Here is a 13345-nt window from a genome sequence, read left to right as displayed (position 1 = left end):
TGTTTATTAATTCTTTGAATAGGCATATAATTTATTAAAACTACTGTACACTAGGTTTTGGTAAACAATTGTGCATAATTCTGCACGAGTATTTTTGAGTCTTCAGAAAACTTTTCTTTAAAAGGAGAGATGTGGAGATAACCTGTGTTTTCCTTACTGTCAACTATTATCATAAAAATCTTTCCAGTATTTAGACCTGTTAAGCTTAGGTTAATAGGTAAATGAATAAATATAATTGTATACTTTAAATCTTTGGGTGCCATTCTCTCACTTCACACATTTGATCTGGTCTCGCAGTATGGAGGAAAACAAAGCACCACCTGCTCCCTACCTGCATAGCAACAGTAAAGTGGATGATGCTCAGCCTGTCAAAGTTGTCAGTTCCTGTAACCTTGATATCTACACCTTCCCCTGTGACATACAGACTCTACCATCGGTGAATGGGAGCTACTGGATATCACCTTGGATAAAAAAACAGAGAATGATACTGGCAGTGATGGTTTATGTGTTAATGAGCTTGAATTTTATGTAAGTTGATTGTAACTATAAACTACTATAAATAGTCAGAGTCAAAAGTAAGCAAATTTATATTGGAAATTAATTTTCATTTTTAAAAAGTTGTTCTTGTATAAGTCAAACACACCTAAAAATATGAATTCAAATAAAACCGGAATTATACAGTTATATAGTGAAGATACATGTACAGGTAATGACAAGACAGCTTAAGGACGCCTCTTATCTCTTCTTATCTGCACCCAAGGTTTCTCATCGCAGTTGACCTCTTTAGCTTCCTGCTGCCTCCACAGACCGTGAACAGGTCTGCTTTCAAGATGACCCTCATCCTCGGCTACACTGTCTTCCCGCTCATCATGAATGACCTGCTGCCAGTCACTGGAAACACCACACCCCTCATAAGTCAGTGACACTCAACAAAAAGTCTACAGTGATTTCTTAAAACCTGTTACAGTTGTGTTTACATGACATTAATAATTTACCTTACTGACTGACAACATTCTTACAAGAGTGTCTAAAAAAGTGTACAGTGTAGATATAAATAGAAACCTTGCTTGTAACGTCTACACTTAATGCCTACAGCATGTATTGCTCTTCCTTCATGAGCATGTGGGACAATTAATGTGGCACAAGGGCAAAATTACTAAAAGTGTTTATTGTAGTTTACATATATTTAGTCGATTAGACTGTGAAATTGTAAACCTTTGTTTCTGGGTCTCAACACAGACCGCTGTCTCTCCGTAGCCGTGTTCTTCTCTATCTGCCTGACTCTGATGGTGGCCAGTCCGCTGGAAATAAACCTCATCACCAACCTGCTGTGTGGGTCTGCTGACTTCTCTCTTGTCCCTCGCTGGAGCCGAGTCCTCGTTCTGCAGTTTCTGGGCTTTCTTATCTGTACAGCTCGATTGAATAAGAGATCAGGAGCTTCAGGTATGTAGTTTATATTTTAACAGAAACAACTGAATTCACAGAGTAGTTGAAAATCATTTATTTTGTCATGAAAAGTTGTAAAAGAAGAGAATCACACTGAAAAACTAAAGCTAAACAATATTTTTCCTGAATTAACTTAGAAATAGACCTTAAGACCACAACTGCCATCAGAATAATGAAGCCTCAAGAAACAATGGGGCCAGCAGTGAAGGACAGGGCTGTGCGGGAACTAAAGAAAGTGGGCAAGGACCTCTAGGACATCCACCTGCAGGTCAAGCAGCAGCAGAAAGAGAACCAAGGCTCAGAGGAGTGGATCCAGGTGGGGTTTTTTATCATAGACCGTCTGCTGTTTGGCCTCTACATTCTCTTCTTTTTAGTCAGCTTTATCACCATCATCATTATCTGAGTGAACTCATACTTCATTTTTTAATTGTTTTAAATTGTCTGAAAAAAAGAACTTTTATACAATACATATCATACTCACCATTAAATAAGCTCTTCTACATTAATTAGAAGATTTCTTCATCTTTCAGTGTTACTGAATAATTTTTAATCAGAGGGAACCATTGTATACAAAATAAAACTATCCCAAAATTTCATTCAGTTTTTGATTTACATCAGACATAATTTTGCAAATAATATGTCAGTTTTCTAATACATTTAGAAACTAAAGCTATTGCTATCAGCGGTTCACCTAGAATAAATAACAGAAAAGATCCTGTTTTTCATCATCTATTTTGATATATAACGTTGTCTGTGAATGAACAAAAACAACAACAGTTAACCTGATCTAACAATTAAGGTCATGGTTTAACAGTTAGGTTAAATTTCAATGGTGACTTTCTTAATGACCTGTAATAATTGTCTTTAAAAAGATGCCCGCACCACTATCACACCACTCAAGCTGACAACCACTTTTAACACAGCTTTAATGTTTTTAGTGCTGCCCGCAGAAAGTCAAGCCTTCGAAGCTTCTATTCATCTTCATCTTGCTGCTCATGCATGGTAACTAAAGCTCGTATAACATGCTAATACACATTTATTTATGTTTCTTATAATAGTAATTCAAAATTGCAAAATCGATGTCAAAGAGCCAGATTATAACACCTATTAAAGGATAGTGTGACATTTTTGGATTTTGACAGTTAACTGGACTTAAGATAAGATAAGATAAAATACCTTTATTAGTCCCACAAGGGGAAATTTCATGTTAAGGCTGCCGACCTATTGCACGCAATGGCGGCGCCATCTTACCTTTTCTTTGCAGCTCAGTACAGCTCAACTATGCTGCACTGCTCTAACCCTGATAAAAAAATAAATAAATTCCAACAGTACCTGAATGCTGTTGTCAGAAAATATTTGGGATGGGACTACAGCTACTTGCACTGAAAATAAAACAATGATAAAAGGGTGGATGGGATAATTTAGTGGCTTGTTAATACTCCTATTATGGTGCAATATGGCAGCCTCGCTTCTGTCAGTCTGCCCCAGGGCAGCTGTGGCTACAACTGTAGCTGCCTGCACCTGTGTGTGAATGTGAGAGTGAATGAATAGTGGTATTGTAAAGCGCTTTGGGTGCCTTGAAAAGCGCTATATAAATCCAATCCATTATTATTATTATTATTATTATTAATATTTGAATGTTTTTGTCATCCAAAATGTATTTAGTCATGAAAATAAATTGAAAATAATTAGTGAATATTTTAGATACAGCGAATAGGCAAATATTCCGCAAATAATTTAGAGTGAATCTCTGTGAATCTGCGAATGCTGCACTGCGAATAGGCAGGGGTCGACTGTAGATGTAATTTTAATGATGTAGATTGGTTTTATTTAAAATCCATACTGCAATAAGGTCAAAACTGTGAAGCACTTCAAAATGTGTTTTAAAAACAGCTGTACAAATAAAGTTATTATTACTATTAACAGGAAAACAATGTAAACTATCACACAGATGATTTTATGTTCTCACAAAACTGGTGAATTTTAATTACCGTGTTATAAAAAATGACAATGCTTCACTGGTAGGAGGTTTTGAAACCACCACCTTTCTCAACGGTTACTCTCATTTTCTTGTGAGCAAAGCAGGTGTGGCACTGATGTCACACACTGACTTGAAAACCACATTAACCGTGGTTTATCTACACTTTGTCTCAAAACACATACAGCCAAAGCAGCTGCCCTGCCATGCCTAGTTTTTCCTGCTCCACATCATTTGCCCGTGGTTTCTCCAAATCCGCCAAATCAATCTTTGTTTAGTGACAATATGTATATCTTGGTCATGAAGGCTGACTTTGAGAGGGGCAAGAGTTAGTTTCCCAGGCAAGCTACAGACATACTTTTGCACTGTAGCTGCTCACTAATGCATCTGACAGCAAAATGTTTTGAATGTGACAATTCTTTAAAGAAGATAAATATTCTGTAGTAGTTTGAAGACAAACTTCTCAGAACAGCAAGAATACAATTTCACTTGCAACATCATGGTAAGAAATATTCTTGTCTTTATGTTACTAATAAGTAAAAACTGCCTTTTGTTTGGCCTCTGCGTTCTTTTCGTCTCAATCAGCTTCTTTGCTGGGTTACATACTGTTAGTAGCCGGCTGCTATGTTTTAGAGGTCCCAATTTATGCTAGTGACATGAATGTTTACTTAATTTTGAGTAATATCCTTAGAGCGTTTGAAAATGGGTGCATAGATAAGAATTGATATTCAAATATTTTTATCATTTTTGGGTGCATATACAATCATAAAGCATGCTCATCACTCAAAAAATAGGAAAAGAAAAGGCTTTAGCAGAAGAGTGTTAACAAGCGTAAAATGACTTTTATGCAGTAAACGCTTGTTTGATGAATGCGGAAAAAAACAACATAAAGTATGGTTGCTGAATCTTATGGTAGTTCAAATTTCTTGAATAGTCAAGTTTTTTATAAGACTGAAAACATTTATAATGTTGTGATATCCTGAAAACCCCTAAGCATATTTCTGTATTTTCCTGATACTATAGGTAATATGTTTACAAAATATTACCAGTTAACAAAGGTAATTTTGCAGTTTTCCTGCAACTTAAGAATATCATTGATATAATGTCATGTTACAGTGCAGCACTTAACCCAAGTAATCTAAAACATGAATATATACAGTGGGGCAAAAAAGTATTTAGTCAGCCACCGATTGTGCAAGTTCCCCCACCTAAAATGATGACAGAGGTCAGTAATTTGCACCAGAGGTACACTTCAACTGTGAGAGACAGAATGTGAAAAAAAAATCCATGAATCCACATGGTAGGATTTGTAAAGAATTTATTCGTAAATCAGGGTGGAAAATAAGTATTTGGTCAATAACAAAAATACAACTCAATACTTTGTAACATAACCTTTGTTGGCAATAACAGAGGTCAAACGTTTACTATAGGTCTTCACCAGGTTTGCACACACAGTAGCTGGTATTTTGGCCCATTCCTCCATGCAGATCTTCTCGAGAGCAGTGATGTTTTGGGGCTGTCGCCGAGCAACACGGACTTTCAACTCCCGCCACAGATTTTCTATGGGGTTGAGGTCTGGAGACTGGCTAGGCCACTGCCAGGACTTTCAAATGCTTCTTACGGAGCCACTCCTTTGTTGCCCGGGCGGTGTGTTTTGGATCATTGTCATGTTGGAAGACCCAGCCTCGTTTCATCTTCAAAGTTCTCACTGATGGAAGGAGGTTTTGGCTCAAAATCTCACGATACATGGCCCCATTCATTCTGTCCTTAACACGGATCAGTCGTCCTGTCCCCTTGGCAGAAAAACAGCCCCATAGCATGATGTTTCCACCCCCATGCTTCACAGTAGGTATGGTGTTCTTGGGATGCAACTCAGTATTCGTCTCCCTCCAAACACGACGAGTTGAGTTTATACCAAAAAGTTCTACTTTGGTTTCATCTGACCACATGACATTCTCCCAATCCTCTGCTGTATCATCCATGTGCTCTCTGGCAAACTTCAGACGGGCCTGGACATGCACTGGCTTCAGCAGCGGAACACGTCTGGCACTGCGGGATTTGATTCCCTGCCGTTGTAGTGTGTTACTGATGGTGACCTTTGTTACTTTGGTCCCAGCTCTCTGCAGGTCATTCACCAGGTCCCCCCGTGTGGTTCTGGGATCTTTGCTCACCGTTCTCATGATCATTTTGACCCCACGGGATGAGATCTTGCATGGAGCCCCAGATCGAGGGAGATTATCAGTGGTCTTGTATGTCTTCCATTTTCTGATGATTGCTCCCACAGTTGATTTTTTCACACCAAGCTGCTTGCCTATTGTAGATTCACTCTTCCCAGTCTGGTGCAGGTCTACAATACTTTTCCTGGTGTCCTTCGAAAGCTCTTTGGTCTTGGCCATGGCGGAGTTTGGAGTCTGACTGTTTGAGGCTGTGGACAGGTGTCTTTTATACAGATGATGAGTTCAAACAGGTGCCATTCATACAGGTAACGAGTGGGGGACAGAAAAGCTTCTTACAGAAGACGTTACAGGTCTGTGAGAGCCAGAGATTTTCCTTGTTTGAGGTGACCAAATACTTATTTTCCACCCTGATTTACGAATAAATTCTTTACAAATCCTACCATGTGAATTCATGGATTTTTTTTTCACATTCTGTCTCTCACAGTTGAAGTGTACCTCTGGTGCAAATTACTGACCTCTGTCATCATTTTAAGTGGGGGAACTTGCACAATCGGTGGCTGACTAAATACTTTTTTGCCCCACTGTATCTCTGTCTCTGTGTGTTTCCCATACTTCCTGTTTTACTAAGTTAGTCTCCTGTCCTGTGTGCGTCCTGTTCAGATTTGCTTCTCCCTGTCTTGTTATTTGGATCACACTCAGCTGTGTTCCCTCCTGTGGTGTGTTCCCTCGTTTACCCATGCCCTGGTTCAGTTTGAATGGTTTTTGAATTAATTGTGATGATTTTCTTAAAACAATAAAGGCAGTGTTACATTAAAAGTGAAAAACATTATTTTCTGTTTTGTCTTAAATAAAAATATTTATTTCATATCTTGAAATATCTTTTTCTACTGTTGGGGATATGTATCAGATTTTTGAAACAGACGAAGAAAAAGAAGAGATGTAATCATTAAAAAACACTTAAAATGCCACTAAGAATCTTTGCAGGCATTCCTCACCACTTGCACACCACTGAAACTGACAACCTGTTTTGATGTAATTTTAATGTTTTTAGTGCTGCCTGCTGAAAGTAAGACCTTCTAAGCTTCTATTCATCTTCATATCTCTGCTTGTGAACGGTAAGTACAGCTGCTAAAATGTATAAAATGAATCAACTTGATTTGTCTTAAAAATGTATACACATCTTTTATGTGATTAATTCCTTGATTTACATTTTTAAATCAATTTTTGTGTGTTGATTTTCTTACAGTTTTCATTCAAGTCAGTTATCCAAAATACTAAAAAATATGCAAATGATTGTATGCATGGTAATGGTTCAGCATTAGAACTTTTTATTTTGTCTGTTAATCCAGGGTCAGGGACGTGACTTGTTTATTTTGTTAGCATAACTCACAATGACAGTTTAGCCAAAACATGTCCAAATCACACATTTAGTCAGAAATGTGCGTTCGTGTCCACATTTTAAAGATTTTCTATGGCTGGATTAAAAACAAAATATTCAAAATCTTCGGAAATCTGAACACTGAATAAAATCACGTTTAGATTTAGACACATTTAGACTGATCATGCCTCGTTTGTATTTTTAAAAATGAGGCATGATATTTAGATATTAAGAAAACTTGCAATAAATTAAGTGGGACTTTTACTGTAATGTTAATCAATGTTTACTCTGTACTCTGCTTTCACCTAAATGTAGGGTTGAAAAACATTTTGACGAAAAAATTCAAAATTGCACAAAACATTACCAGTCGTAATTGTTCATCCAAACCGAACCACTGTATACATTGAGGTTCAGGGTTATGGTTCTTCATTTCACACAAATGTTTATGTGGGTTTCTGATGCTTTGCTAGGGCCATTTATTCATTTGGGGCAAAAAAACATATCTGCTCCTAGATAGTGAAGCAAATGTCAAGTCACCTATATAAATCATAAGGGCACATTTCTTCTATCCTTTGTAGCTCAGTACAGCTCCACCTTGCTGAACTGCTCTAACCCTGATTCACCTTCAATGCTGGAGGCCCTTAAGCCAGTCTTCAACCTGAACGCCATTCGACCTGTGGTGAACATAACAACCGTCACCAACATTGGCATTTCTTTAACTGTGTTTGGCATTTTGGGAGTGGTAAATAACACCTTTATTAACTTAAAATCAATTCAGTAATGGTCGCATGTGCTTTTCTGCATACTGTACAAGATAAAGAGCATAAAATGGTCAAAAGAAACTTCTCATGAGAGGCTTTTTTAAAAATGTTGTCTCCCTCTCATTCCACATATTTTTAATTTGAGTTTTAAATCAAAATGAATAAGTATAATACATCTGAACATCAATAATTAAGACAAATGAATGATTCAGTTCAGTATGTGCTCTACAGACATTAAGGTTCAGTAAAACTATCCAGTTATGGATAAAAATCTTCTTTTTCAGAATGAGAAAGCTCAACTCCTCAAAACATTTCTCTGGCAAGATTTTGTAAGTAGTTTCTTCATAGTAAGTTTTCAAGCAATAATGCTGATTTCTATCCATGAAAACGTTTTTAGGGATCACAGTGTAAGTTTTGTCCCAAAATAGCAGTAGAAGGTCAAATCCACTAGTGACTTTCAGTTTAGTACAGTTTTATTTATATAGCCCCAAATCACAACAATAGTTGCCTCAAGTTTCTTTACATTGTAAGGTAAAGACCGTAAAATAATACAGAGAGAAAGTTAAAAAGAAGAAGGACGGTGTCAGACTCTTGGGTTTCTTTGTTGCAGAAATGGCGAAATGAATTTACCAAATGGGACCCAGAAGAGTGCGGAACTAGTCGGATGTCTGTTCCAAGAACAAATCTCTGGCTACCAGATATAATAATCAATGAATTGTAAGTCCTATCGTCAACAATTCACAGATTACAATCAGTTTCTTTTTTATGTATTTTTATGATCTTGAGAACTAGCTCTGAAGCATCATTAGCCAATAAAGAGCTAACTCTGCTAAGTAGGAAAGAAAAAATGGAGAAAGTGCATACAAGTGAAACTACAAAGGTACAGTTTATGTGTAGAATTTTGTCAGAAAACATGGGGCTTGTGACTCCAGTTGGTTTCATTGTACAAAAAAAAAAAATCATAATGGCATGCACAGGACAATAGAGCGGCTTGGTAACACTATCCGCTATATAAAGGTATAATCCTTATCATCTGCCTCCTATAATATTTAGCAGACAGAAAGAAGCAGATAATTTAACAATAATAAGTCACTTATTATTAGGCTGCACGTTTCTCAAGTCTTTGAATTATTATCATACCTGGTTATCACTTCTGGTGAAAATCAATATAGGCTACAGTCCAGTTTAAGCTATTTCTCCATACATTTTCTATTTCTTCCATGTAGATATCTGACTTCAATTAATGTCTTTTATCTTCCTGCAGCATGGATGAAAACACAGCTCCAAAGGTGCCATATGCCTACCTGCTTTCTGATGGTACTGTGAGTGATTCACAGCCTATCAAAGCCATCACCTCCTGCAAGCTTGACATCTACTTGTTTCCATTTGACATTCAGAACTGCACTTTATCATTCAACTCATACACACTCAAGAGTAAGTATAACCACGAGGATGTATCACGAGCAATCCTGGTGAATTGAGTGGATTAGTCTTTAAAGCTATTTTTTTATTTATATGTATATGGTTTTATCTGACTTTGACTGTTTTCCATGCAGGTAATGCTCTGCAGCTTTACCTGACAGAGACTCCAGAGAGGATGACTGAATACTCTAAATCTAAGATGGCAACTATGGGTGAATGGGAATTAATTGGAATTGCAGCAAAGAAATACACACTACCATCTACAGCATCGGGCTCTTACGATGAAATTCGCTTCTATGTAAGAAACTGCATTGCACTGTAAAAATATAATGTTATTGTATGATTTACTTATTCATACTATAAGAAAACAGAAGACAAGTTCTTTCAGGAAGTAATCAGAAACAAGAGTTTTCTCTTCATTACCATTTGACTCTATTGTTTGTATATTTGATAGGAACCTAGGATATATTGCTTCATGTATATAAAGAATTTGGGTGTATAGTTGCAGTTTCCCATATGGAAAAGAAATATATAAATCTTATAAAGTTTGTATCTGTTTTGTGTGAAACTTGTATGAAAAGCATACAAGAGTGAAAACAGATATAAGATCCCTTGAAAAATTATATAAATGAAACTTGTATGTTTTGGATACTTACTAAAACAATATATGAAAGTAATGAGAAAGTGGCCACTTTCATGAGTAAATCATATAAGCCTTACATGATTCACTATATGAAGCAAGCCAAATCTGATGCATGTCTTTTATAAGTTTTTTCTATTTATTTTCCATATGGGTTAATTGCAGTTCATTTGTTTAGTTACTAATAAAAAGAAACTTCATTACCTGCTGCCACAAGTATTCTGATCATAACTAGTTCTCTACCAGAGTAAACAGATTGAAAGGCTTTGTTTTACACACTTAAGATGGGGAAACCATTTCACAATTAAGTTATATCTGCAAATTTATGGGCCTTGTCATTTAACTATTGTATATGTATGAGGTACTGTATAATCAAAGCACAAAGAGCTATGTGAGATTAGTTAAATCCACTTTGCTGCAGATCTCATTGCGGCGCCAGGCCATGCTGTATGTAGCGAACCTCCTGCTCCCTAGCTGCTTCCTCATCACTGTGGACCTCTTCAGCTTCATCTTACCTCCCAATGATGCTGACCGGTCTTCATTCAAGATGACACTGATCCTGGGCTACACCGTCTTCCTGCTCATGATGAATGACCTGCTGCCTGCCACTGGAAATGCCATACCTCTCATAAGTAAGTTTACATTGTCTTGATTGGTATACACTTATTCCCAATGTGACTCTTTGGCCCAAATACAAAAGGGTATACAAATACAAAAACACTTTGTTTAATTAGTTTTCTGTTTAACGTTTATTCAGCTGTGTGAAAACCCCGGAGGAACCCTCCCGAGGGATTAATAAAGTTAAATTTAATTTAATCTAATCTAATAACTTTAATCTCAGCCAAACCGATTTACTCACGAACAAATAAAACACTGAAAAAGCCAAACAATAACATTTTTAAGTTATCAAAGTGACTTATATATCATGTTTAACCCGAGTAGTGAAAGGCCGCGGGGTTTGAAGACGATGTGTCGGTCGGCTCAGATATTTGAAGTTTACACAGCTACATTCTCACCTGAAAATATGTTAAAAAGTTTTTTTGCGACCCAGAAAGAGAAATAAGAGTAATATTAAAACTAAGTAGCTGCCATCATTGTTGGAAACTGGAATTGGCTGGGTCGTGCTATGAATTCTGCGATATGGTTTTCACTTTTGTTGCCCGGGTGGAAAATCGGGAGAAATTCGGGAGAATGGTGGCTCCGGGAGATTTTCGGGAGGGGCACTGAAATTCGGGATGGTTGGCATGTATGGTTGTGGCAACATCACTAACCGTGTCAAACACCTCAGAGTAAATCATATCACAGAATATGACGAGCGTATGTTGAGGCGAACTGAAGAGGAGGAGAGGGACAGGTGCTGCTAGGGCGAGACAGACGTCTCTCACGGAGTCCTTTAGTGCTGCAGGCAGGCAAGGTGTTCAAATAGCGCACAACTTCAGTTTTTTTATTTCTATATGATGACCTCTGCATTATTAAGTGATAAGAACAAGTAATCTGATGTCCTGTAATCATTATGACGCTATTATTTGAGATACAATAAATAAAACAAGCTTTTGTACAAAGTATCGGTATCGGATCAGTATCATCGATACCAAGCCTGAATATTACTTGGTATCGGATCGGAAAGGAAATCAGTGGTATCGCACATCACTACTGCTTATCCATGGAAAGATTGAGGTATTCCCAGGCCAGTCACGAGATTAAATCGCTCCAGTGTGTCCTGGGTATCCCGGGGGCTTTCTCCTGGTAGGAGATGCCCAGCTGGAACAGTTTACCCAGGAGGCAAATGCCTCAACTAGCGACTTTTCAATATGGAGGAGTAGCGGCTCTATTTTGAGCCCCTACCAATTGACTAAGTGAGAGCCCATCGACCCACTGAGAGCTAATTTCTGCCATTTGTATTCACAATCATTTGCTTTTAAAATATTTCACAATAATAGTGGTAACAAGATCAGGCCTAGATTAAAAACCTTGTTGACGTTTCTCAACAACAACATATTTTTGGACACAACAATTTACCGACATTAGGCATCAATTAAAATTTTAATAATGAGATTAAACAACAAGTACCTCTGGTATCAATTAGTGACAATACTGAAAATGAATTGTCTAATCAAATAGTTGCACACATCCCTACAGTTAAACATTATTAGTTATGCAACACTCTTTACAGTGAACTGAAGGAATGTATCTCTCTCTGTCTTCCTCCATCTCCATGTCCTTTTTTTAGTTTTAAAGGTTTTTGTCTGGATTTAACTTGTATTTGTCTGCAAAATATTGACATTAATTATTTCTCTACTATTATTCTCATTGTTATTAGATGTTTTCCTTTCTATGTGCCTGGCTATGATGGTGGCTAGTCTACTGGAAACTATCGTCATTACAAACTTCCTCTGCGGTTCGTCTAACTATTCTCGAGCTCCTCGCTGGATCAGAGTGCTTTTTCTTAAAATCCTGGGTCGACTAGTATGCCTTCCTCCAAAGCCCAGAGATCGGAACGACACAGTGATCCAAAATCCGGTCACAAAAGGTAGGATAGAATGTCGGGATGAGCAAGTTCTTAAAAAATGCCAAAGCTGACATAATTTTCTCTGTTGTTTTCTCTGCAATACAAAATGCCAGTCTCCTCTCCAGTGACAGAGGAATCCAAGACTCTGGAGCAGAAGGGGCCACTGGGTGAGGACAAAACCCTGCAAGAGCTGAGGAGCCTGGGCAGAGTCCTCCAGGCCGTCCGCCTTCAGGTGGAGCAGCATCTGAGCAAAAGCCTGAGCACAGAGGAATGGATCCAGATAGGTTTAATCATAGACCGCCTGCTGTTCATCCTTTACATCATCTTCATAACAGTCAGCTTCATTACCATCATCATTATCTGGGTGGTTTCATACAATGCAGCCTAACTTAACTTTTTAGCTTGTCTGTTCTTTAAACTCTTTGCATTAACTTTTAGTTTTCAAATAATATTTAACATCACGCCCACAATGAGACAGCAAAACTGAACATAACACAGATGGGACAAGAGACTTTCAAAATAAATTAGGAAGTAACAAACACTGAGACCAGGACTAAGACAAATGAACTTGGAGACTTGGGAGGCAGAAAGGTAGACAAACATGGATTCAAAACTGACTTCCAAAAGAAACGCTGAGGACCAGACACAGACGAGACTGGGAAGAGAACTAACATAATTTCATAAAGAACTAATTATTGGAAACACAGGAAATAACACCAGAAACAAAACACCATAAAAATAACACCATCTCTCAAAATCAAAAGTAACAAAAGGTCCAAAATGAAAAGCTGAAAATACTGGGTCAAAGATCCAGGTCCATGACATATGTCAGTTACAAAGGGTAGAAAGACCGAAGCTGGCATACATTAAGCTGCTAATATATACGGCGTGACCTACAAACAGCTAAATATCGTTTGACAAAAATTAATATTTTATGTGTTAAGTATCAATTACTTGTTGCCTTTACCTTTACTCTATTACTTACTATTAAGAATTTCTGATCTTGTGTAAGTAGTATGAGCTTTTGTTTTGTA

General features: G+C 37.4%; 1 protein-coding gene across 1 annotated transcript; it reads left to right on the top strand.

Moving 5' to 3' along the window:
* The first annotated feature begins 3629 nt into the window (after nt 1–3629).
* On the top strand, nt 3630–13345 carry LOC120733780 (5-hydroxytryptamine receptor 3C-like). Its single transcript, XM_040032192.1, has 10 exons — nt 3630–3926; nt 6653–6716; nt 7558–7721; nt 8025–8069; nt 8351–8457; nt 9005–9174; nt 9297–9460; nt 10224–10434; nt 12123–12332; nt 12425–13345. Exons 1-10 carry the CDS (start codon nt 3924–3926, stop codon nt 12697–12699), a joined length of 1413 nt encoding a protein of 470 aa, XP_039888126.1. The 5' UTR covers nt 3630–3923; the 3' UTR covers nt 12700–13345.

Source organism: Simochromis diagramma, unplaced genomic scaffold (genome assembly GCF_900408965.1).
Source record: "Simochromis diagramma unplaced genomic scaffold, fSimDia1.1 OVJJ01000334.1, whole genome shotgun sequence".
Lineage (NCBI taxonomy): Eukaryota > Metazoa > Chordata > Actinopteri > Cichliformes > Cichlidae > Simochromis > Simochromis diagramma.
The sequence above is the reverse complement of the archived record's forward strand: the minus strand, read 5'-3'. Positions and strand labels throughout refer to the sequence as shown.

Excerpts from the sequence above, each read along its gene's own strand:
- LOC120733780 (XM_040032192.1), top strand. Across the intron at positions 10,435-12,122 it reads AAATGCCATACCTCTCATAA|ATGTTTTCCTTTCTATGTGC; the intron begins GTAAGTTTACAT and ends CATTGTTATTAG. Across the intron at positions 12,333-12,424 it reads CCAAAATCCGGTCACAAAAG|TCTCCTCTCCAGTGACAGAG; the intron begins GTAGGATAGAAT and ends ACAAAATGCCAG.